This window comes from Mercurialis annua, linkage group LG6 (assembly GCF_937616625.2).
Source record: "Mercurialis annua linkage group LG6, ddMerAnnu1.2, whole genome shotgun sequence".
Lineage (NCBI taxonomy): Eukaryota > Viridiplantae > Streptophyta > Magnoliopsida > Malpighiales > Euphorbiaceae > Mercurialis > Mercurialis annua.
In genome coordinates, this window is record NC_065575.1 from 1,534,532 (window position 1) to 1,557,900 (window position 23,369).

General features: G+C 34.2%; 2 protein-coding genes across 2 annotated transcripts; both read right to left on the reverse strand.

The window, feature by feature from the left end:
* Nucleotides 1-3,409: 3,409 nt before the first annotated feature.
* LOC126688275 (pentatricopeptide repeat-containing protein At5g59600) lies at nucleotides 3,410-5,195 on the reverse strand. The gene has a single exon (XM_050382911.2). The coding sequence runs from the start codon at nucleotides 5,193-5,195 to the stop codon at nucleotides 3,585-3,587; it is 1,611 nt and encodes a 536-aa protein (XP_050238868.1). The 3' UTR covers nucleotides 3,410-3,584.
* Nucleotides 5,196-20,593: 15,398 nt separating this feature from the next.
* On the reverse strand, nucleotides 20,594-21,568 carry LOC126686667 (uncharacterized). The gene is made up of 3 exons (XM_050380813.2): nucleotides 21,093-21,568; nucleotides 20,741-21,007; nucleotides 20,594-20,629 (listed from the first exon to the last, which is right to left on the reverse strand). The coding sequence occupies exons 1-3, from the start codon at nucleotides 21,270-21,272 to the stop codon at nucleotides 20,594-20,596; spliced, it is 483 nt and encodes a 160-aa protein (XP_050236770.1). The 5' UTR covers nucleotides 21,273-21,568.
* Nucleotides 21,569-23,369: the final 1,801 nt, after the last annotated feature.

Here is a 23,369-nt window from a genome sequence, read left to right on the forward strand (position 1 = left end):
CATTCCATTATCCAAGTGATAAACATTCCATTAAAACCCCATGCTTGGAGGCAGGCCTTAAGGTATGGCCATTCCACCCTGTCATATGCCTTACTTATGTCCAGTTTGAGACCCAGGTAGCAGCTTTTTCCTTGAGTTTTCGTTTTCAGAAAGTGCAGCAATTCATGTGCCACTAGGATGTTATCTGATATTGACCTTCCTTTAATGAAAGCATTTTGGGAAGAGTCCACTAGCTTTGGCAGGATTTTTTGTAGCCGAGCCGTAAGGATTTTTGCAATAATCTTGTAGTACATGGTGCACAAACTAATTGGACGAAAGTCTTTGACAGTGGTGCTTGCTTCCTCCTTTGGGATAAGAGCTATCAGTGTATGATTCATTTTTTTCAGGGATCGTCCCTCATTGAAGAATTGTAGGATGGATTGTACGATATCTGTTCCGATGATACTCCAGTATTGGTGGAAAAAAGCTCCTGTAAAGCCATCCGGCCCCGGGGCCTTAGAAGGATTTATGGAAAAAACTGCCTCTCGGATTTCCTGAGCAGACACTGGTTTTGTAATGGTGACATTCATCTGGTCTGTGACTCTCCCTTGAAAATCATGGAATACTGAGTCAATACCTGTCGGATTAGAAGATGCAAAAATTTCTCGAAAGTAAGAACATATAATAGTATTGATCTCTGCTTGTTTAGTACACCAATGACTAGCTGCATCATAGATTCCATTGATCGTATTACGTCTATGCCTCTGTTTTGTCTTTGCATGGAAGAATTTTGTATTGTTATCCCCCTGTTTAAGCCAATCTTGTCGTGCTTTTTGTGCCCAGTAAATTTCCTCTTCTATGTTAGCAACACACAGTTCCTTCTCTAAATGTCTAATTTGTTGCCAATCCAACCTTTGAATGGGTCTATTTTTTTCCTCTTTTAATTGCTTGTTGATCTTGTCAATCTGAATTTTTGAATTAGTCTTTGTACCCTTCTTCCAGACCTGTAGGCTTTTCCTGATCAGTTTGAGCCTCTGATGAATGCTATGCATAGTTGTTCCATCCGAGGGCTGTTGCCAACATTGCAGCACAATTTCTGTAACTTCTGCAAATTTGAGCCATCGTCTGTCAAAGATAAATCTTGGAGGTTGCTTGATCATCTTGCTATTGAAGTGTAGCAGTAAAGGTCTGTGATCAGAGCCTATATCCTGCAGATGTTCAACTGAGGCTGACTGAAATTTCTGGATCCAGTCAGTTGAGCATAACACTCTATCTAGTCTTTCTTGAATAGTATCCGGAAATTTTCTACGGTTACACCATGTAAAGGGTGGTCCAAGAAAAGACAAGTCTATTAAGTGCAGATTGAAGAGAAGATTCTGAAAATCTGTATGGTTGGAGGAGAGATAGGGAAGGCCCCCTAATTTTTCAGTCGGGCTGATAATATCATTATAATCCCCACAGAATACAAAAGCTTGATCTAGACTTGATTTCAGCAGCTCAAGTCCTCTAAACTGATCCCTACGTCTAGCTAATACAGGGCTAAGATAGCAAAAGACTACATCACATTTCAATCCTCCAGGGAGATTCATGGAACATACAACAAAGTATTCACTGAAGGCTTGAACAGATAAGTCACAAAAATCAGTCCACAGGACTGCCAAACCTCCGGATCTCCCATTAGGCTCCACCAAAAAATGATTGTGAAATCCCAGGTTTTTTGTTGCCCTCAAAACCTTCTTCGCCTGGTTTTTTGTCTCCATGAGAAATATGACTTCCGGGGAGTTTACCTTACAGATATGCTTAAGGTGTTGAATTGTCAGGGAACTCCCCAACCCCTGACAATTCCAGGATATCGCTCTCATTTCCCTTGCGGAGGCCCATCCGGGTCGGCCTCCTTCACCCTCAGAATTATTTCCTCCCCATGTTCAGTGTCACTGTCTGCATCCTTCACTTCTTCCTCAGTTCTCTGGACCCAGTTTGTTTGGCTTCCACCTCTAAACATTCTTCGAGGTGGGCTGTGAGAGACATTGAGATCAAATCCAGACAAAGGTTGTTTACGTTTCCCTTCCATCCCACTTGGTGGTTCTGGGTTTGTTGCTGCCACATATATAGGTGGAGTTCCAGTCAACCGCGCTCTTCTCTTCCATCCTCTGTCACTTGGAGGAGTGTGTTCTCCCTCCATTGATTCAGTAGTGTTGCGAGTGTTGCTTGTATTGCCTTGGGAAGCATCACTTGAGCCATTTTGAGTATTCACCTCCGTTAGCAAGGTTCTTAGCTCTTCCTTTTCTTCTTGCGACATTGTGTAGTTATATGGAAACGTGGTATTACTGGTGGCATTAATGAGATCCACCGCTAATTCCACTTGTTCATCCAAGGTCAGAATTGAGTCTCTATTCAGATGTTGGTATTTCTGCTGTATTTCTGGAGTAAGGATGTGAAGAAGACGAGGTGGCCCCGGCTCTCGTGTCTGAGTGTCCGTATCTCCCTCCAGAGTAGTAGTTGGCTGGGAGTCAGATGATTGGATCGTTGGCACAGGATCTGATGCCTCAATGGATGGAACCGCCGGTAGGTCTGAATTGGTGTACACCGGATACTGCAAAACATTGAGATACTCTGACTCAGATAACATCAAATATCTCTTTGTGTTCGGTTTTTAGGTCGGTTCGGTTAGGAACACACCCCAATTTCACAAGTAAAGACAACTATATTTACTTTGTTAAGCAATATTTGACGAAAGAAAGTCCTGTGACAATGTTATTATACATATAAGACCTTGTTTTAGATAGCAGAGACCCTGCCATTGAGGTATCTTCTAATTTTGGATGGTAGAAGTGAAGAGTTTTTTTTATATTCGTTGTCTCCCATTTTTGGTCATTGCAACAAGGTCTGTATTCAGTTCAAACCGAACTGAAATTTTGATTTGATTTTTAAACCTTCAAAGCTGAATCAAATCGATTTTATAAGAATTTTGAATACTTTTAGTTTGATGCTTTCACCAAGTCATAGTCAATCTCATTTGTGTCTACAAGCAACTAAATAAGAGACATGTTCGAGGGATCAAAAAAATTAATGATACAATTTTGCAGTAATTATTATTTATCAGGAAACCAGATTTGAGGGAAGTTGCATCAATTTAAAAAGAAACTTCAATTAACTTTGAGTTTCCCCAATAAACTTTAATTAACTTTGAGTACAAGTCGGACTAAAAATATGAAATAAAAAACTAATTAAACCTACAAGTTCAGCTTGGTTTGATTAGAAATAATTTAGATCTTTATACATTCAGTTAGGTTCTAATAAAATATTCAGTTTGGTTTGATTCGGTTTGAAGTGTAAAGAATAATTAGATATGCGACTGGAATTTGTAATGTCACGGTTTTGAGTAAGAGAAAGAAGTGAGGAATCCTCTAACCATGAGGCTGAGCTTGAGAGTCAAAACCAAGCCACATATTTTTTTTTTGAAGTTCTGTTAAAGCGCTCAGACACCGAAATAGGGATCCTCTATACGATTGGTTCAGGATGATTCCGACTTGAATAATCGTTCCTTGTGGTTCAAATTGAATGGTCACACTCGCATCTCTAAGCACCATTTCTTCAAAAACTTATCAAACAGCCTCTATCCAACTGCACGCTGAAAATAATTTAGACCTTTTTCTCTTTCTAAACTTTGCAGCACTATCCCAACTGCCAACATCTGCATACAAATTTGACAAAAGCATATGATTTGCAGTATTCTTAGGCTCAAGCTGAGCCAAATGCCTAGCTGCAATCTCAGCAAGATCTATTTCTCCATGTTTCCTACAAGCTCCCAACAATGCACCCCACACAAACAAATCAGGCTCTATCGGCATCGTCTTAATCATACCATACGCCTCGGATAGTTTTCCTGCTCTACCAAGAAGATCAATCATACACGCGTAATGCTCCAATCTCGGAACAATCTTGTACTTCTCCTGCATCAAACGAAATAATCGCTGCCCGAGTTCCACCAGTTGACCGTGACTACAGGCAGTGAGAACAGCTGTGAAACTCAAGTGATCGATCTTCTTTCCCTCCGTCTTTTCCATCTGAACGAAAAGCTCAATAGCTTCGTCGCAGTATCCATGATTCGCGTACCCGAAAATCATCGAATTCCAGGTAATTGCATTTCTTTCATGCATTTTAGAAAACACCAACCTTGCTTCAGATATTAGACAACATTTGGAATACATGTCAACAAGAGCAGTCCTCACATAAACATCTTCTTCAACTCCGGTCACTACTGCATATCCATGGAGCTCTCTCCCAAACCTCAAATTCGCCGTTGCCGCACAGGCAGGCAATAGGCTACTAATAGTTGCAAAATTGGGATGAAACCCATGTTCCAACATCTGTCGAAACATATCAAAAGCCGGCGCATTATGAAAACTCTGCACAAATCCTGAAATAACTGAAGTCCAAGAAATCACATCAGGCTCTTCACCATTTTTCGACATCAAATTAAACAACTTCTGAACCATTACTCTGTCGCCACCTTGTGCAAATCCTGAAATCAAGATATTCCACGTTACTAAATCCGGCTTAATATCTCGGATTCGCTCGACCAAATAAAATCCTTCCTTTGCAAAACCATGTTGAGCATAGCCTAAAACCATCGCATTCAATGCCACCAAGTCTTCCACTTTCATCCCATCAAACACCTTTCTCCCATTCTCAACTTGTCCACATTTCGCGTACATATCAATTAATGCAGTGTTCACAACAACATCACCTTCAAACGAATGCCTCAAACTCATCGAATGTAAAATCGTTCCTATTCGGATATCAAACACATGACCACAAGCTTTAAGAACACTCGGAATTACATACTTGTTAGGTTTTAATCTATCGTTTTGCATTTCATAGAAGACATTTAATGCTTCCTGATAAAACCCATGTCGGGAGTAAGCTCCGATAAGGGCGATCCATCGGTAGATGTTTGGTTCAGGAATATTGTCGAACACCTTACGAGCATAACATAACTGTTTAGTTTCAATATATAACGAGATGAGTTTGGCGGCAAAATGTTTTGAAGGAGTTAAGCCGTTAATGATCAAGTGTGCATGCAGTAATTTTCCTTTGTGTGCTGCTTGATCATGAGCGTTAATCCCAAATGAAGATGATTGAAATAAACGGTATATGATTGAGTTTTTTGAGTGTGATCCATTAAATGTTAAGGTCTTCTGTAGAGAATGCATGGCAATTCACAAATTTTGTATTGCTATTCACACTATTTATTTTGTCTTACATAGTAAAATGTCATCTTATTGCAAATGTATAAAAAATTCAAAAATAATAAAGAATTATTAACCAAAATAAATGCATTACTCATGGTCTTACTTTATATATTTACTAGTGTAAAACCCTCGCTTCGCTTCGAAATTGATTAAATTAATAAAATATGAATTGGAATTCAGTAATTTAAATTATATAAATATTGACGGTTTAGGAAAAAATTATTGTTTTAATATTCAAATTATATGTTTGATTATATAAATCTTAATATTTTATCTAACATGATAGCATACATTTTTTTGAATAAAATATGGATAATATATTATACTATTAATTAAGCACTATATAATGGTATATCAGATAATTATAAGTTATATTAAATGCGGCTATTTAGTTTTTTAAAAAATATATATCGAGACAGATAAATGAAAAATTGATAATTTTTAGATTCAAATATAAACAAATCTTTTATATAAGCATAATTTATAATATATATACAAAATATTATAAAATATAAATATACAATAAACATACAACAGAATATATAATAGAATAAACATGCATTTTAAATTTAATAGTAAAACTAATAAAAATATATATAGTATATTTTAATGAACTTTTTAAAAATAAAATAGTTAATATTTTACTTTAAAAATGATTTTAATTTTTTGGCTGAAATTTATAATTTACTATTGTTATCATTAAAATTAATATCAAATTTATATTTTTTGTGAAAATGTGATTAGTTTTAGATTTGGACCAATGTAGGAAGTAATTAGGACTTAAAGGATTGTATTTTTATTATATTTCACATATATAAATAAAATTATTATTTTAAAAATAGATTATAAAAAGAAGAGTGGGGTCCGTGGACCCCATCTGTGTGCATAAATATGCAACTCGGATGGTTTTGTTGTAATTAAATTATCAAAATTGGCTTTTGATATTTAGCAATAGTTGGTGTTTTGGTAATAAAGTAAGGAAGTGTTGGGCATTTAATAGAGAACTATAAGGAACATACCAAAATGGACATTGAAATTATTCTGTCTATAGTGGTTAGTTTGTTATTATTTCAAAAGTCTTGGGGTTTTAGTAAAATGAACCCTTAATGAACAGTGTTTTGGATTCATCTTTATACTAGTTATATAGATATTTTAAAAAAAAAGTAATCGTAGATGTATTCGGATGCAGAATAATCGATTGTTTTCGATTATTCTTCTGGCAACATTTTTTTACTTTCAATTATTTCGTATGTTTTTTTTCCTTTTTTTTATAATTTAATATGGTCACTAATTTTATTGATTATAATTTTTATTTGAAATGTTGGTGCAAAGTAATTACGAATTACTAAAAACGAATACTAAAACTAACTTTGGAGCGGATAGAATTATTAAAACATGTTAAAGAGGTAAAAAGGGTATTTTTGAAAAAAAAATGGATTTTCCTTCCAAGAAATCAAAGCATCCTTTCAGGACAAGAAAATGCATTATTATTAAAAAAATATAAAAATTGTTGGAGTGGTGTTTAGGGTTAGTGTTTCGAGAGTAGAAACGTTTTATGGACTCTGGCACCTCAGCCATCAATCATGGTTGTAGTTTCCTTTTGAAATTTGTCACACCAAAATAAAATAAAATATTAAAAAAATATAGTGAAAGTATGCTTTACAGAGATTGAACTTGGTGATTTCTATAATCCATAATCTAAACACAAACAATTTTGTTTGAAAGTATAACGCTTAGCTGAATTGATACGCCTTTATTAATTAAGGTTTTTGAATTTTGTTAGACAATTAATAAGAATGAGTCTCGTTACATAACTATCAAAACTTATTTGTATTATGTTATTGGTTGTCAATGTTGTAGTATTGTGTTTGTCCTAAAAGATAATATATATAAATTTTTGTAACAACAGTGTAAGTAATTTGTAATTAAAATTGAAAAGTTTTCTTGATTATGCATTAAAATAAAAAGACTTCAATAGAAGAAAAAAACATTAGGGAGAGATTAATGAGATGCAAATAATGTTAATACAATTGCAACTAATTAATGTTATTACAATTATTACAGCAAAAAGATACAAAATTTGAATCTTATTAAAACTGATTTTTCTTTAAGTTGTGTATATATAACTCCAGCATCACATCACTTATAATGACTTCAAAATGTGTACATATTAGCATCACATCACTTATTATACATAAAAATTAAATAAACTTAAATGTATATGAATTACAAACAAAACTAAAAGAGTTTAGGACTGAATTAAAAGATGGGAAGGATGGTGAACAAGAAAAGTAATAATATAGGGACCGTATGTGAAAATTAATCTAAACTTGAGTATGTTGATTATCATGAAAATAATGTTTAGGGCTTCATAATATTTAAGTGAGTATAATTGAAAGAACAAGTGTATGATTGTGCTTTTGTCCAACTTGATCCATCAGTTGTACCCTGCAAAAACGGACTTAGGACTATAAATCGAAAGTTAGAAAGGATGGTGGGAAAGAGAAAATAATGTAGAGACCGTATATTAGAAATATTAGCGGGAGTAATTAATTATAAATTGGTGAAAATTATTTATATTTGTTCTATTAAGTAATGTGCGATTATTATTAACACCGTATGTAAAAATAATCTAAGCTTAAGTCTATAAATGACCGCGGCAATAATAATGCTTAAAAGTTCACATTATACTAGTGATGATAATTGAAATGAGAAGTGTATGATTATTGTTTTAGGGTGTATTTGTAATGATATAGTATAACATCAAGAAAAATAAATCACAAATTTTATATTTTAACTTATATTAAACGCATTTTCCTATGCTAGCAAATCCAAACTTTTCTTATGTTAACTACATTTGCTATATATAGATTCATGTTATATAATTTATTAGATTATATGATTAACTCCTAAAATTATCTAAACGGCATATTATATTATATTATATTATACTATTTAAGAAATTGGAGTAAACTAATTACAAATTATAAAGAAATGAGAAATAATTATTCAAAGAGTTACATTTTTGATAATATTGACTAATCAACAAAAGATAAAGTATGTTGTTCAATACAAAGATATACTATTTCAAGAAATCTTTTTAGTGTTCAAAACTTTGCATAGAAATTCAAAGTTTGCAAGAAATCTTTTTAGTGTTCAAAACTTTGCAAGAAATCTTTTTTATCACATCACTTCTAAAAAATTCATCAAATAAAATTCGATTATTATGGCTATATTTTTTGAATGAAAATTCCTAAATGAGGTTTTCTTTAATTGTTTTTGCGTTTAGAAATTAGAACTAGACGACGTGTACGTAGATGACGGTAAAGAGAGTACTATTATTTCAGAGGTAAGCATTTTTTTAAGTGATTAATATCGGCGTTCTTCACTTAATTTTAGAATGACGAGGATGAGAGTTCCGGCGATGAAGAAATCGTAGCAGTATAACTCATAGAAAACTCGCAACATCCGTAATTTAATTTTACAGTTTTGTATATTTTATTGTGTTTCATGGCAGACTGCTGGAGAAGGAAATAAGGATGCTGATCAGCGTATCCGTTACGGGGGAGGAAAGTGTATGATGGAGTTGTTTGAGTGGGGTCCATTAAATGTAAGGCTCCTCAATAGGAAATGCATGGGTAATTATAGATGATAAGTCACCAATTTTGGGTTGTAACTAATTTAAAGGCATTCACGCCTTTTATTTTATCTTCCATACTAAACTGCACAACTTAGTACAAATTTATTTCAAAAAAGTCATATTAATATACGGAATTAGAAAAGGGCTCTCGACGACTAGTTTGATTGTTCTTTTATTTTCTTCACTGACTTTATAAATATTAGGTTTAATACGAAGCTCTGAAATATTGGTGTAAATTAATTACTCATGATAAATACTAGAGCGAATAAAATTACTATTACATGTTAAAAGGATAAAAGACAAAATATCGATATGAGGGTACAAACTATTATGACGAGGGATAAAGTTTTGAAAAGAATGTAGTTAAAATATGTACCGAATTAGAAGAAATACAATTGCAAGAGGACACAAAATGTAATACGGGGTTAAATACAAATGCAATTAATATAGACAGTGGCAACTTGTGTAAATTAGAATCTGAGCTGCCTTCGGAAAATCAAAAAAGTCTGGTGCGACATAGTGTATGCGTTGTGGAATCGAGAGCAGCGGCAATTCTATTTTTAGTTTTAGCTCGGACTGTCAGAGATTTCTCTCTTTAAAAAAAAAAAAGAGTAATCTAAAGGCTAAACTTTTTAATCCAAATTTTGGCCCCTTAGGCCTCTCAAAATGATTATACGGGAATGTTTCTCTTTTATGAGTAGCAGTCCATTTCTTCTATATAAATAATGTTCATTAAGGCCAGGCACAAAATTCTAACTTATCTTTCTATATCTAAATTATCCAAATGTTTTTTAAATAAATAATGTTCTATTAATTTTTCCAATTATCATTTATCAATAATGTTTAATTTAAAAATACAAAATTTTCACATATATATATTCTCTCTCATCTTTCTAATTCAACTTTTTTCCTAAACTCAAACACCTCCAATTTGAATAAATTTTTCTCCCTTTCATTATCATTATCATATATATACATAATGAGTATTTTATTATTTTTAATATATTTAAATTGATTTGGTCATAAAGGGTATAAGTAATTTTTTAATAGTTATTATTTCATTTTATTAATAATTGATCTTATATTATTAATAATTGATTTTAAGTTTGTGGTATTTGATTTTATTTTTTAATAAATGATTTTATTTTTGAACAAACTATACTGAGATTTCTGAGGTATACTATAATTAACAGTTTTTTATTTTTTATTTTAAAAGTCTATTTAATGGTTCTTCAATTTTGATTCTGTTAACTAGGAGATCCTTCTGTTAATTTGGAGGATCAAATCGTTTAACAAAATTGAAACTGACGTACCAAGTCGTTTAAAAGTGAGTTTAGCAAATCGTTTAATAAAATTAAAAATGATGGACCAACTCGTTCACAAAATTAAATGTGGGGTACCAAATTATTTAAAAGTAAGTGCCGAAATTGACGGAGAGGTCTAAGAGTTAACAGAATTGAAACTGAAGAACCATTAAATAAACTTTAATTATGATATATTTTAGAGATTTCAACATAATTTGTTTTTTAATTTTTTTATAAATGATTTTGTTTTGGTAGAAAAAAAAAGTATATTATTTATTCCATTATTTATTGGTTAATTAAATTTACAACATTTTCAAGGTATGTATATAGACCCGAAGGATATAATTACCCCGTGGTTATCGAGATTGATATAGAAGGATATCAGATTTTTGCTATTATTTTTTATTAACATAAATTTTTTGTAAATTGTATTATTATTATTTTGGCAAAATATCATAAAAACACTTACCTTTAGTTTTTTTTCAATTATATATTAATAGTGGAAAATCGTTAATTTTGTCCAAATATGCACCTTTCATTTTCAATTGTACCAATAAGTATTAATTTGGTCTTTTTTTCCTTTTAAAAAGAAATTTAAATAAGTCATTTACTTTGAATTTTTCGAGTAGAAAAGAGTTCAAATAAGTTATTTATAAAGGTCTTTTGAATCTCTTTCGAGTGAAAAAGAGACCAATTAAAAAAAACTGGTAGAATCGAAAGTGAAAATAGAGATTTGGATAAAATTAACGATTTCACAAGTTCATAGTATAATTAAATGAAACTAAAGATGAGCTTTTTAAAATATTCTGTCCATTATCTACATGTCTTTTAACCCGGACTTGAACAAAATCATGGTTCTGCCGCTGAATGTAGAGGAAGATTTTATATCAAACGTTCTTGATTGGGAATGTCTTGATGAGTTACTCGTGGTGGATGATTGTATTGTTTTTTCATTAGAGCTCCCTTTAAAGATTTCTTAAATGAGGAGGATGATAATGATATTAATTGCTTGTTGTGTAACTTTACATCTAGAATACTAAAATAAATATAAATATGAATAAGTTGAAACTGGAGAGGAATTAGAAGATCTTATATTCAGTGGACAATTTTTTTGGAATTGATGGATTTACAAGTGCTTTTTTATAATTTTAAATAGGATAACGCTTCAATTTTTGTTTTATATATATTATTGATTTGATCATAGTTAACAGATGATGGTTATATCCTACTATTTGTTTTGTGTTAACTATCATTATTGTTGTTTGTTAAATAATCTTTTGTTGTCAATGTATAATTACATTTGTACCCTCATCATAATAGTTTGTACCCTCATGCAAACCCTAAAATACCTGAAGCCCAAGAAATTACATTAGGTTTTTCGCCATTATTGGAAATCAAATTAAACCAATTTTGAACCATTACTTTGTCACCACATTGTGCAAATCCTGAAATCAAGATATTCCAAGTTACTAAATCCGGCTTAATATCTCGGATTCGCTCCACCAAATAAAATTCTTCCTGTGCAAAACCATGTTGAGCATAGCCTAAAACCATAGCATTCAATGCCACCAAGTCTTTTATTTCCATCGCATCAAACACTTCTCTTGCATTCTCAACTTGTCTGCATCTTGCGTACATATTAATTAATGCAGTGTTAACAACAACATCACCTTCAAACGAATGTTTAAAAATCAGAGCATGTAAATCGTTCCGATTCAGATATCGAACACATGACCACAAGCTTTAAGAACACTTGGAATAACATACTTGTTAGGTTTTAATCTCTCGTTTTGCATTTCATAAAAGACCATCAACGCTTCCTGATAACATCCATGTCGGGGGTAAGCTCCAACAAGGACGATCCATCGATAGATGTTTGGTTCGGGAATATTGTCGAACACCTTACGAGCATAAATATCTGTTTAGTTTCAACGTATAACGAGATGAATTTCGCGGCAAAATGTTTTGAAGAAGTCAAGCCATTAATGATCAAGTGGGTGTGCAGTAATTTTCCTTTGTGTACTGATTGATCACGAGCGTTGATCCCAAATGAGGATGAGTGAAATAAACGGTATATGATTGAGTTTTTTGAGTGTGATCCATTAAATGTTAAGGTCTTCAGTAGAGTAGAGAATGCATGAGTAATTAAACAAAGGATAATAATAATAATAGCATGGCAATTCACAAATTTTGTATTGCTATTCACACTATTTATTTTGTCTTGCATAGTAAAATACTAAAATGTCATCTTATTACAAATGTGTAAAAAAAAAAAAGAACTATTAATTAAAATAAATGCATTACTCATGGTCTTACTTTATATATTTATATTGTAATTGTAGATGTATTCGGATGCATAAATATTATCGATTGTTTTTTATTATTGTTCTGGCAACATTATTTTACTTTTAATTATCTCGTAGGTTTTTTTTCCTTTCTTTTATATTTTAATATGGTCATTGATTTTGTTAATAATACCTTTTACATGAAATGTTGGTGCAAACTAATTATGAATTACTAATAACGAATACTACAATCAATACTTGAGCGGATAGAATTATTATAACTTATTAAAGAGGTAAAGAAGATATTTTTGAGAAAAATTATGTTTTCTCTTCTAAGAGAACAAAGCATCCTTTCTTTCAAAGAGAGAACGAAAATGATTGTGAGTAATGATGCGAAGATTGTTGAAGTGGTGATGAGAGCTTTAGGCGCCCGTGCCATCAACTATGGCAGCAATTCTAGTGAAAGTTAACATATCAAAATAAAATAAAATACTAAAAAAACACTGCAGATATATGATTTGCAAAAAACGAGTTTAATTGAATATACATATTAATATATATTAGTTAAGGCTGAATTTTGTTAGACAATTAATAAGATAAGTCTTATTACATAAAGGATTAATTGCAAATTAATACACGAAATTTACCCTAATTTGCAATTACAACACAAACTTTAAAACTTGGCGATTTAATACACCAACTTTCATTTTTTGGCAAATTAGTACACCGACCAATCATACAACAACACGTGGCTGTATATGACAATGTTCACGTTAGTGTTTTTCAGTTCGGTGTATCAATTCGCCAAAAAATAAAAATCGGTGTACCAATTTGCCAAGTTTTAAAGTTCGTGTTATAATTACAAATTGGGCTAAAGTTTGTATATTAATTTGTAATTAACCCTTACATAAATATCAAAACTTTTTTTGTATTATGTTATTGGCTGTCAAAGTTGTAGTATTATGTTTGCCCAAAAAGATAAGATAAATAAAAATTAATTTTTTTGTAACAATGCCGCCTACAATTGACCAATTAACAATATAGAGTATGTTGTTCATAAGCACTGTTTCTGTTCATGAACAGGATTGAAAATATATTTCATCAGAAATATATGCTAAGTAATAATGTTGGCCGAAGATTCAGTTTAATTCTTCGGCTCAATTATTTTTTAACATTTTATCATTATAAAAAGGGAAAAGGGTCAGATACACCCCTAACGTTTGCCCTATGGGTCAAGTAGGCCCTCAACGTTTGGAAAGGTGCAAGTAGGCCCCTGACGTTTTGAAAACGTATCACTTTTCCCCTTCACGCTAACTCCGTTTCGTTAACCGTCTCTTTTTGCCAGCGTGTTAACCTCGCTGCTGACATGGACTAACCCCTCTGGCCAAACGTCTGCTGACGTGGATCGAACCCCTTAAATCATCCCCAAAATAAATCACTTAACCCTAATTTCCAAATCTAATATAACATAAATCGCAAAATAAAAAAAAAACGAAGTCAGAACTTGAAAAATCGAATTGGGGTTATCCATTGCAGGAGAGATTAATCGAAGACTCTATACTTTCAAATCTGAGGGTGGCCGTGGCTCTTCACCACAGTCGCAGGAAAACCTAAATCGAAGACTCATAACTCTAAAAATCAAAGGCTGCTTTAACTGCGAGGGAAGCGCTTCGTAATCTACAGGTTTTTCTTTTCCCCTTGTATTTTGTAAGATTTAGTGGGTGGGTTCTCGAAAAATGGTTAAGCATGGTGTAGATGTAAGATTTGTTAACTGCAATTTTGTTTTTGAAAACTGTTTGCTTTAAGTAGAATTGTTTATAGTTTGTTACTGTTTGTGGTCCAGACACGAGAATGTGTAAAATTGTTTTGTATATGTTTATTGCTTTCTTGGTTGTTGAGACATTAAAGTTGGTTGCTGTGCTTATACTTGTTTTTTTATGTTGTTTGTATATGTTTGTGGCAGACATGGGTGAATCAATTGATGTTTATTTTAACTATGGTGGGACCTGGGTTGCTGAACCTTATTTGGATTATGTGGGTGGAGAAGTAGATATGAAATTTAATTTTGACTCAGACTACCTAAGTGTGGACCAAATTAGGAGAAAGTACATTACTGAATTGGACTACCCTAGTGTTTTTAAAATATTTTTTTTACAGCCTGGGAGAACTTTAAGTAATGGCTTGATGATAGTGGAAAATGATGAGTCCATTAGAACAATACTGAACCACATACATAGGGTTTCATGGAAGACTGACATTATCATCTATGCTAGTAAGGATGAGAATGATCCTGTAATTGGAAATAGTCCATTGCCTATAGCTGTACAAGGAACTGCTAGACTTGGTGATAGGTTTATTGAAAATGTGAGTGGGCAAGAGGATGAGGTCCTACCTGATCCTGTGAGTGAGCCCTCTGAGGTTGGCTGTGTTGGGGAGGAGGATGAGGTCTTACCTGATCCTGTGATTGACCCTTCTGAGGGTGGCTGTGTTAGGGAGGAGGATGAGGTCCTGGGTGATCCTGTGAGTAGAACTGAGGGTGTGAGTGTTGGAGAGCAGGATGAGGTAGTGGGTGAGGCTGTGAGTGGAACTGAGGGTGTGAGTGTTGGGCAGCATGATGAGGTTGTACCTGATAATGGAAGTAGTAGCAGCTCTAGTAGTGATGAAGAAGAAGGTGTTGATGAGGAAGATGAAGACAGTGATAGTGATTTTGCAGAGGTGCCTACTGAGAGGGTTAATTATAATGAGTCAGATGGCAGTACACACTTCATCTTAGGGATGGCATTTGCAGATGCAAAAGAAGCCAGACAAGCTATAGCTAATTATGCAGTTGCTGTGGGTAGGAAGTTAAAAATCCATCCTAATGAACCAGGACGTGTCAGGGCCAAATGTGTGACAGACAAGGGATGTAAATTTCTTGTGTTCATGTCCAAAGATTCAGACCATCCAGGATTGACTCTGAGAACCTTACACTTAGAACACAAATGCTATAGGACCTTTAAGAACCCTATTGTCTCAGCTAATGTCACGACCCAAATTATTGAGCCGCGACCGGCGCTAGGGAACGGGAGTGGTAGCTCCGGAACCCGTAGCAAGCCTTAAATCACTATTAATTTTTCGCAAATAATAAACAAATAACATAAAGCAACAGAAGCAAGTATACATAACATGTATACACACACATTCACACTAACTGTTCTGTTATCCTCGCGGGCTCTGGTTACCGTACCTCGTACGAACTGGCCTCGCGGTACTATGTTCCTCAGTTAGTGTATCCAACATATCACTGGCACCTAGTGCCGTGCACAACATATAAAGCACGTAGCCTACAAAACATCTAAACTGGACAGCAAGTAATATGTACACTCAATGTGTACTGCTGTCTAGGCTACGACTCTGTCAACGCGGGACCACTACTGCAGCATTCACAGAAGTCAGATACTAAACATATACAACTGACTTCTGGACTTCAAAATTGGCCTCTAGCTAGGTCCACATACTAAGTACCTGAAAACATCAAAGGTGAGGGGTCAGTATTTGGGAAAATACTGAGTGAGTTCGCAGTTTACTAACGGTATTATTATAAAAACATAGCATCGCATCTCAATAAAACAATAATATAAAACATATAAACATGTATTTGATCCGTGAGAAACTAATATCCTAGCATGCGACACATCTCTCGAATAATCATATATCATTCAATCCAATCGTAAATATCAATTGCGAGTCCAACTCGCTGGTGGCCCAGCCACTCGATACGGGGACTTCCAGGCTACACCGTAGCCGAGTTCACTCTGCGTATCGAAATCATAACCCAATCGTAAATATCATATTCATCAACAGCTCCAAGCTGTGTCAAGTCATTTCTCAATGCAAACATGCTAGACTGACTCGATACTGGTGATCACACAGCCTATTGACACCCAATAGGTAGCTAGTTTCTTCGGATCGCATACTAGTTCTCGTATATACATTTGATAGAAACATATAATATTTAATCAAATCATCTAACATGCGATGCGTAAAAACAGTATATATATCAATATAAAATAACTTTATATGTATAATACACGAAAGTAAAGAGCAACTCACAGTGACCGCAATCCAATCACAAATATGGTCGATGAAATGATATGCCCTTGCTATCCAACGTCTACTGACCTCTCTGCTCTGACACGTCTGATAAATAATTAATGTTTAATGATTAGACGTGAATCTCGTATTCCTATACGTATAATGCTTTTAAGTTTTAAGGTTTAGTTTCATTTCGATGAAGTTTTAAGGAGTTTTCAGGACAGTGCGCAGGTGCTGCCTGCACACTGACACTGTTTAGTAAAACGACGATCTCTCCCAATTGAACCGTCGGATCGAGCTGAAATTTGACAGACGCGTTCCTAAGAGGCAAATCTATAAACTGACCGTTGGGATTTTGAATCTGCCAAGTTTAGGGTAGTGTGCGAACGCACACAGTGAGTGTGCGAACGCACACCCTAAAACTTAGGGAGTGTGCGAACGCACACTCAATGTGTGCGAACGCACACTCATGACAGCCCTCCGGAAAGTCGTTTTCCGGGGCTTTTCAGTTATCCCGACGTGCTATACATCCAACTATACGAAACCCGCATCTCGGTTTTCATTAAAACGCTATAATAACTTCAAAAACGTCGAATTCAAACCAATACTCAATCCTAATACAAAACAGCCCTTTAATATCACTTTTCAACCAAATTTCTTGAAATTTACCTTGAAACGAGGCTTAGGATCGATAGAGGATTCGATTCTGAAGAAATCGCCGCGAAAATCACTTGAATCGGACGTCGAACGGCGAAACGGCGGCGAAACGACGGTATCGTCGATATTTTCCTCCATTTCTCTCGATCCTTCTGCTCCCTCTCTGATTCATATCTTTCTTTCTTATATCATTTGGCTAAAGTGCCATTTTAGTCCTTGTCCTTTTTGTTTCTTACCATTTATCGTTTAAACTTTTCTTTTATACGATTTAGTCCATAACTAAATCGATAAATCCTTTTATTATAACTTATACGTATTATTTATATCCAATAAATAATACGAAACCCGATATTAATACTTTCCCGTCAAAATCCAAAAGTTCCATTTTCGACACGAAGTGGTTAAATTACCACTTTGGTCCCTGTACTCTATTTTGGGCTTTTCTTGCCATTTTTTCCTCTTAATTCCAATTCTAACTTATGAATTGAAATATAACCTTAATTTTCTCATAATTAATTTTCCAAAACCAACCTACTAAAACTTATTTATCGGAAAACTTTCCGATTTTGCCACTCTGGCAAATCCAAAATGGACACGTGGTCCAATTAAATAATTAAATATTTTGGGGTATTACAGCTAAATATTTAGCAAACCACTTCAGACCTCTAATTTGTAAAAACCCTGAAACTAAGGTTAAGGAACTGAGGAACATTGTTGAGATGCAACTTAAGGTTAGTGTTTCAGAAATAATGTGTAAGAGGGCCAAGAGGATGATAAAGCAGGAGTTAGAGGGCAGTTTTGTGAAGGAGTTTCAGTATTTGGAAGCTTATGCAGCTGCCTTGAAAAGATTAAATCCTGGGACAGCAGCAGAAATACAAGTATGCAGGAGGAGTTTGAAGGCTGGAAAGAGAGTTTTTAAGCGCATGTTTATATGCTTTGATGCATGTAAACAGGGGTGGAATCATGGGTGTAGGCCCATTATTGGGTTAGATGGCTGTTTTTTAAAGAGTAATTGCAAGGGTCAATTACTGGCAGCCATTGGAAAAGATGCTGATGAACAGATGTACCCAATTGCATGGGGAGTTATAGACACTGAAAACACAAGCAACTGGAGGTGGTTTTTGCAAATGCTGACTAAGGAATTACAACTAAGAGATGGGTCATCAATTACCCTTATTTCTGATATGCAAAAGGTTGGTTTTTTCTAACTTTTTTAGTACTATTATGTGAAACTGTCAATGAGTTATGATGTGTGATTGTTGTGTCTTATGCAGGGATTGATTAAAGCTGTTAAAGAAATTCTTCCAGGTGCTGAACATAGGTGGTGTGCTAGGCACATTTGGGCTAACTGGTCCAAGAAATGGGGTGGAGGACACTTGCAAAAACAGTTTTGGATATGTGCATGGAGTACTTATGAAGAAGAATTCATTGATAATTTGAAGAAGATTGGGGAAACAAGCAAGAAAGCTGCAGAAGATCTGGTTTGGTACCCCCCACACAACTGGAGCAGAGCATTCTTTAGCAATAGATCCAAATCAATGATGGTAGACAACAACATCACTGAGTGTTTCAACTCATGGATAAAGGAAGCAAGGTACAAACCTATAGTGAGCATGCTTGAGGATATCAGAATTAAGGTTATGGAGAGAATAGCTAGTAAGAAGAGTCAGAGCAGTACATGGTTCAATGACTGGAGTCCTGCAAGTATGCAAAAGTTCCATGACTATAAAGACATGTCTTTAGGATGCAAGGCAGTCTGGAATGGTGATCATGGGTTTGAGATTGGGGAAGGTGATGACAAGCATACAGTCTTCATAGATAAGAAGTTATGCACTTGTAGGGTTTGGGATGTGTCTGGCATTCCATGCCCACATGCAATTTGTGCAATCACACATCTAGGCATGGAGCCTCTGGATCACATCTCAGGGTACTACCATAGGGCCCAATATGATGCTACCTACAGTTTCACCATTCAACCAGTGCCTGGGAAAAAGTTCATGAAATGTGATCAATACCTGCCTATGGATGCACCAGAAGTGAAAAAACAGCCTGGTAGACCAAGGAAGAAGCGCATCAGAAATGTTAATGAGCCAAATCCAACATCTGGGAGTGGGAAACTGGCAAGAAAGGGGCAGAAGCAGAGATGCAGACATTGTCAAGAAGCAGGACATAACAAAGCCTCATGCAAAAAAAAGGTACTACTAAGGTTGTTTTTGTAATAAGTTCTTTATTGGTGGTTCAGTAATGTATGATCATAACATATTGCTTATTTTATTGTAGGGGAAACAAGGACAAACATCACAGGCAGGATTGCAGCAGTCTCAAACAGCAAGTTCCTATGCTGAACCTCTGTCTCCTGAAACCGACAATGCTGAGCCTATGTCTCCTGAAGCCCAATCTCCTGAACCATTGTCTCAAGCTTCACAGCTCACTCAAGCATCTCATCCAACTCAATCCAGTCAACCTACCCAATCAAGTCAACCTAGCAGGAGAAGTTATAATTTCAGAAGGCCTAAGGTTGGAGCTGGAATCAGTTATGATCCAGTTTCAGGGGACACCATTTTACATGTAAGTTATTTGATATTTGTACTTTGTTCTATGTTTGATATTCTGTATGGTGTGACAATGTTGTAATGTGTAATGTTTAACTTTCTTAACAGCCTGGTATGTTAGGGGAACAACATATTGCTGCTGGGAGTTCAATGGCTGCTGATCCAAATGTCAGATTCTCCATACCAAATGAGACTGACATAATAAAGGATAGAGTGTCAAGGTTGAAGTCCAGTAGCAATGACAGTGAAGCTTCAAGAAAAATTGGTTTCAAGGGAAGTGGATCTGATGTTAAGTATCCAGAGAATCTCCCTTTCAAGCCAAGAGGGGGGTTAAAGTGGAAAGGACTTGCTGCAGTCACTAGATCACAGTTAGAAAGACAAAAGAATGATGCTGTTGCAATGAATACAAGGAAGAGGGGAAAAAAAGACTAGTGGTTTATGCTTGTACATTTAGTGCATAATTTTGTTTTTGAAATTTCCTTAGGAGTTGTTTTAGTATTCATGGCTTTAAACAATGCCTGGTTTGGTTGCCTAGCAGTTCCTTAGGAAATTTTTTTGCCAGCACAGCTTTAAACATTGCCTAAGTTGGTGCTTAGATCATGTTACTGTTTTTTGGATGTTCATGATGAACTTGTAATGGCTTTAAACATTGCCATAAGTTATATTTTGTTAATGCAAGTTTTAGTTGTTGGAAGTTTTAGTTATATTTTGTTACAGACAGTTTTTGTTATTTACAGTAGTTTAGTTTTTATGCAAGTTTTTGTTATTTACAGTTTTGAATGGAATGAGTTTGACTTAGTGCATCATAAATTGCACTAAAACAATGTATCATAAACTATTAATTGGATCATAAATTGCTCATATTGCTCATATTGCTCATAAACTGATAATAACATTACAGCCATTGTCTCAAACTTACAAATTATTCATAAACTTACTAATCCTAAACTTAGAGAAATCTGTTATATAGCCATCATTACATAACCATACATACAACAACCAACCATGAGATAGCAGCAATAGTGTATGCAATCTTCATTTTCTTCCTTGCAGAAATCACCTCAACATTTTTTCTTTCCTCTGCAATCTTCAAACTCCTGATTTCATTCGCCAGTGAGTCAACTTCATCACTCCAAGTATAAAAATTATTATTCATGATAGCTTCTTCAGACCTTCGGGGAATGAGACCGTTGATTACAGTTTTGGCTCTATCACTCATAGGCTCCTCAAACCACTCGAAAAAATCACAGCCACCACCTCTCTAACAAAAATTAAAAACCCTAAATTCAGTAGCTGCAATTCAAGAATAAACAAACAAACCCAAAACAAAGTGGAAATACCTATACCTTATAACTTCGACATCCATAGAACCTTCGCCCAGGATTTTTTTCAGTCCATGAAGTATAAACTCGAGCAATTGGGTTTGAATAGCATCTACAGTACCGGTCACCACCATCGTATTCGTACACCTCTTCGTCAGTTCTTTGCCGATTCCTGATGGACGATGATGAAGTTGAGTAAACCATTTTTTCTGTTTGTGAAATAAGAAGAAAAACTGAATTTAGGTTTAGATTTGGGGGAAAATGAAGAAGAAGAAGTTAAGTGATTTATTTTGGGGATGATTTAAGGGGTTCGATCCACGTCAGCAGACGTTTGGCCAGAGGGGTTAGTCCATGTCAGCAGCGAGGTTAACACGCTGGCAAAAAGAGACGGTTAACGAAACGGAGTTAGCGTGAAGGGGAAAAGTGATACGTTTTCAAAACGTCAGGGGCCTACTTGCACCTTTCCAAACGTTGAGGGCCTACTTGACCCATAGGGCAAACGTTAGGGGTGTATCTGACCCTTTTCCCTTATAAAAAAGTTATGTTAATTTCTTAAATCTTAACTTCTAATTTTGATTTCAGTGGTTTGTATAAAAAAAAGTTTGTAGTAACGATCGGTATAAAAAACAATTGTAGTGACATCTAATTTGTTATATCATTTGTAACAAATACATCGAATAAATTTTAATTATTTTGACAATATTCTTGAATGAAATTTCCTAAATCTAGATTTTATTTCTAAAATGTACTAAACATATAATGTCCAAGATATTAATTAAAATCTCAAATTGATAGCAGTTAATCTATATATTTGGAAATCAGTTCAACCATAAAACTTAAGCTTTCAAGCTCGCTCAATGGAGAATCCAACTTGAGAATTCTTGTGTTAACCTCGATGGTTAAAATAAAAACACAATTGAATCGGTCAATTCACAAACTTTTTAAAAATTAAAAATTAATACAAAAATTATTCAATATTTATTAAATTGAGATAGAATTTATACTACTAAAATCAACTTTAGATTCGATTCTGACATCAAGTTATTTGACTAAAAATATTACAGTAGACCCTCTAATAATTAATATTCAATAAATTAATAATTCTAATAATTATATGTTAGACATTGTTTGGGTTGCTCCTTATTCGTTTACAGATTTCATGTTTCGGTGGCAAGGCGTAGTCACTTTGAGTCGTTATTGGGGTCTTTGACAATTACTTGGCTATCTTATTACTTGGGAAATTTGGAAAAGCAGGAACGGGCGAGTTTTTCAAAGCAAGAATGCGGTGAAAGAGGATGTGATTTTTCTTTGCTTTACTCGGGCGGCTTATCTTTATAAAATCTGTAATAGGAATTTTCCTTATTCTGGTTTGGACTTTTTTAGAAGTCCTTGTTGTATTTTATTTTCAGACTTTTGATTTTGTTCCTTCGCTCTTTGCCTAAGCCTCTAGTGTGCTTTTTTGTGAGTCACTTCTTGTGCGAAAGCTTAATGCGTTGGTCCTCTGCCACTTCTTGTGGCTTTTAATATACTAATTATTCATCAAAAAAAATTATAATAATTAATAGAAAATTGAGGGAACCAACTCCGTTTCACGTCGGATAATTAATAATTATATTATTTAATAATTAATAAATTTAAAATATATTCTATAGGGATATTAATTACTAGAGAGATTTTTCTATTGAAATATATTGGGGTAACACTAACCTTAATTTATAAGGTGAAAGCTGAAATATCATAAAATTATGACTTTTTTGTTTCTTTGGAAAATTTCAAGAGAAGTTATTAGATGAATAAGTAAAAACAAATTAAATAAATTAATAATTCTAATAATTAATAAATTTTTGATCCATCATGTATATTAATTATTAGAGGGTCGACTGTAGTTCCATCGCTAATTCTTTAATCGAGATAGTAAATGGCAAGAGTATGTAGTCATTCATTATCGCTGATTAGCAATCTTAAATGGACTAGCTCCATCGCTAATTTTCTTTGTCCAGTTTGATCAGCGGTTCAATCGGTTTAACTAATACCGGTTTGATCGGGTCCAACCTGGTTGGACTGGCTATTCGTTTTTTGCAGTTTTTAGACCGGACCACTGGCCAGTTCCCAGTTCACTAACAGGGTTGAGATTATATTTCAGCATAAATCGTTGTTAAGAATAATGCTGGCCGAATTCCGCTCAATTATTCTGCTCGATTATTTTTTTAATATTTTGTCATTACAAGAAATCTACTCATTTTATTTTGAAATAGTTGTCGCTTTAAAGTAATTTTTTATTTTATAATACTTGTCACTTTA

Bases quoted from the DNA above. Each gene is read 5' to 3' on its own strand.
- LOC126688275 (XM_050382911.2), bottom strand. From the start codon at position 5,195: ATGCATTCTCTACAGAAGACCTTAACATTTAATGGATCACACTCAAAA.
- LOC126686667 (XM_050380813.2), bottom strand. From the start codon at position 21,272: ATGGTTTACTCAACTTCATCATCGTCCATCAGGAATCGGCAAAGAACT. The intron at 21,008-21,092 runs GTATAGGTATTT...AATTTTTGTTAG, and splicing joins ATGGATGTCGAAGTTATAAG to AGAGGTGGTGGCTGTGATTT. The intron at 20,630-20,740 runs GTATGTATGGTT...TGTTATTATCAG, and splicing joins CTATCTCATGGTTGGTTGTT to TTTATGAGCAATATGAGCAA.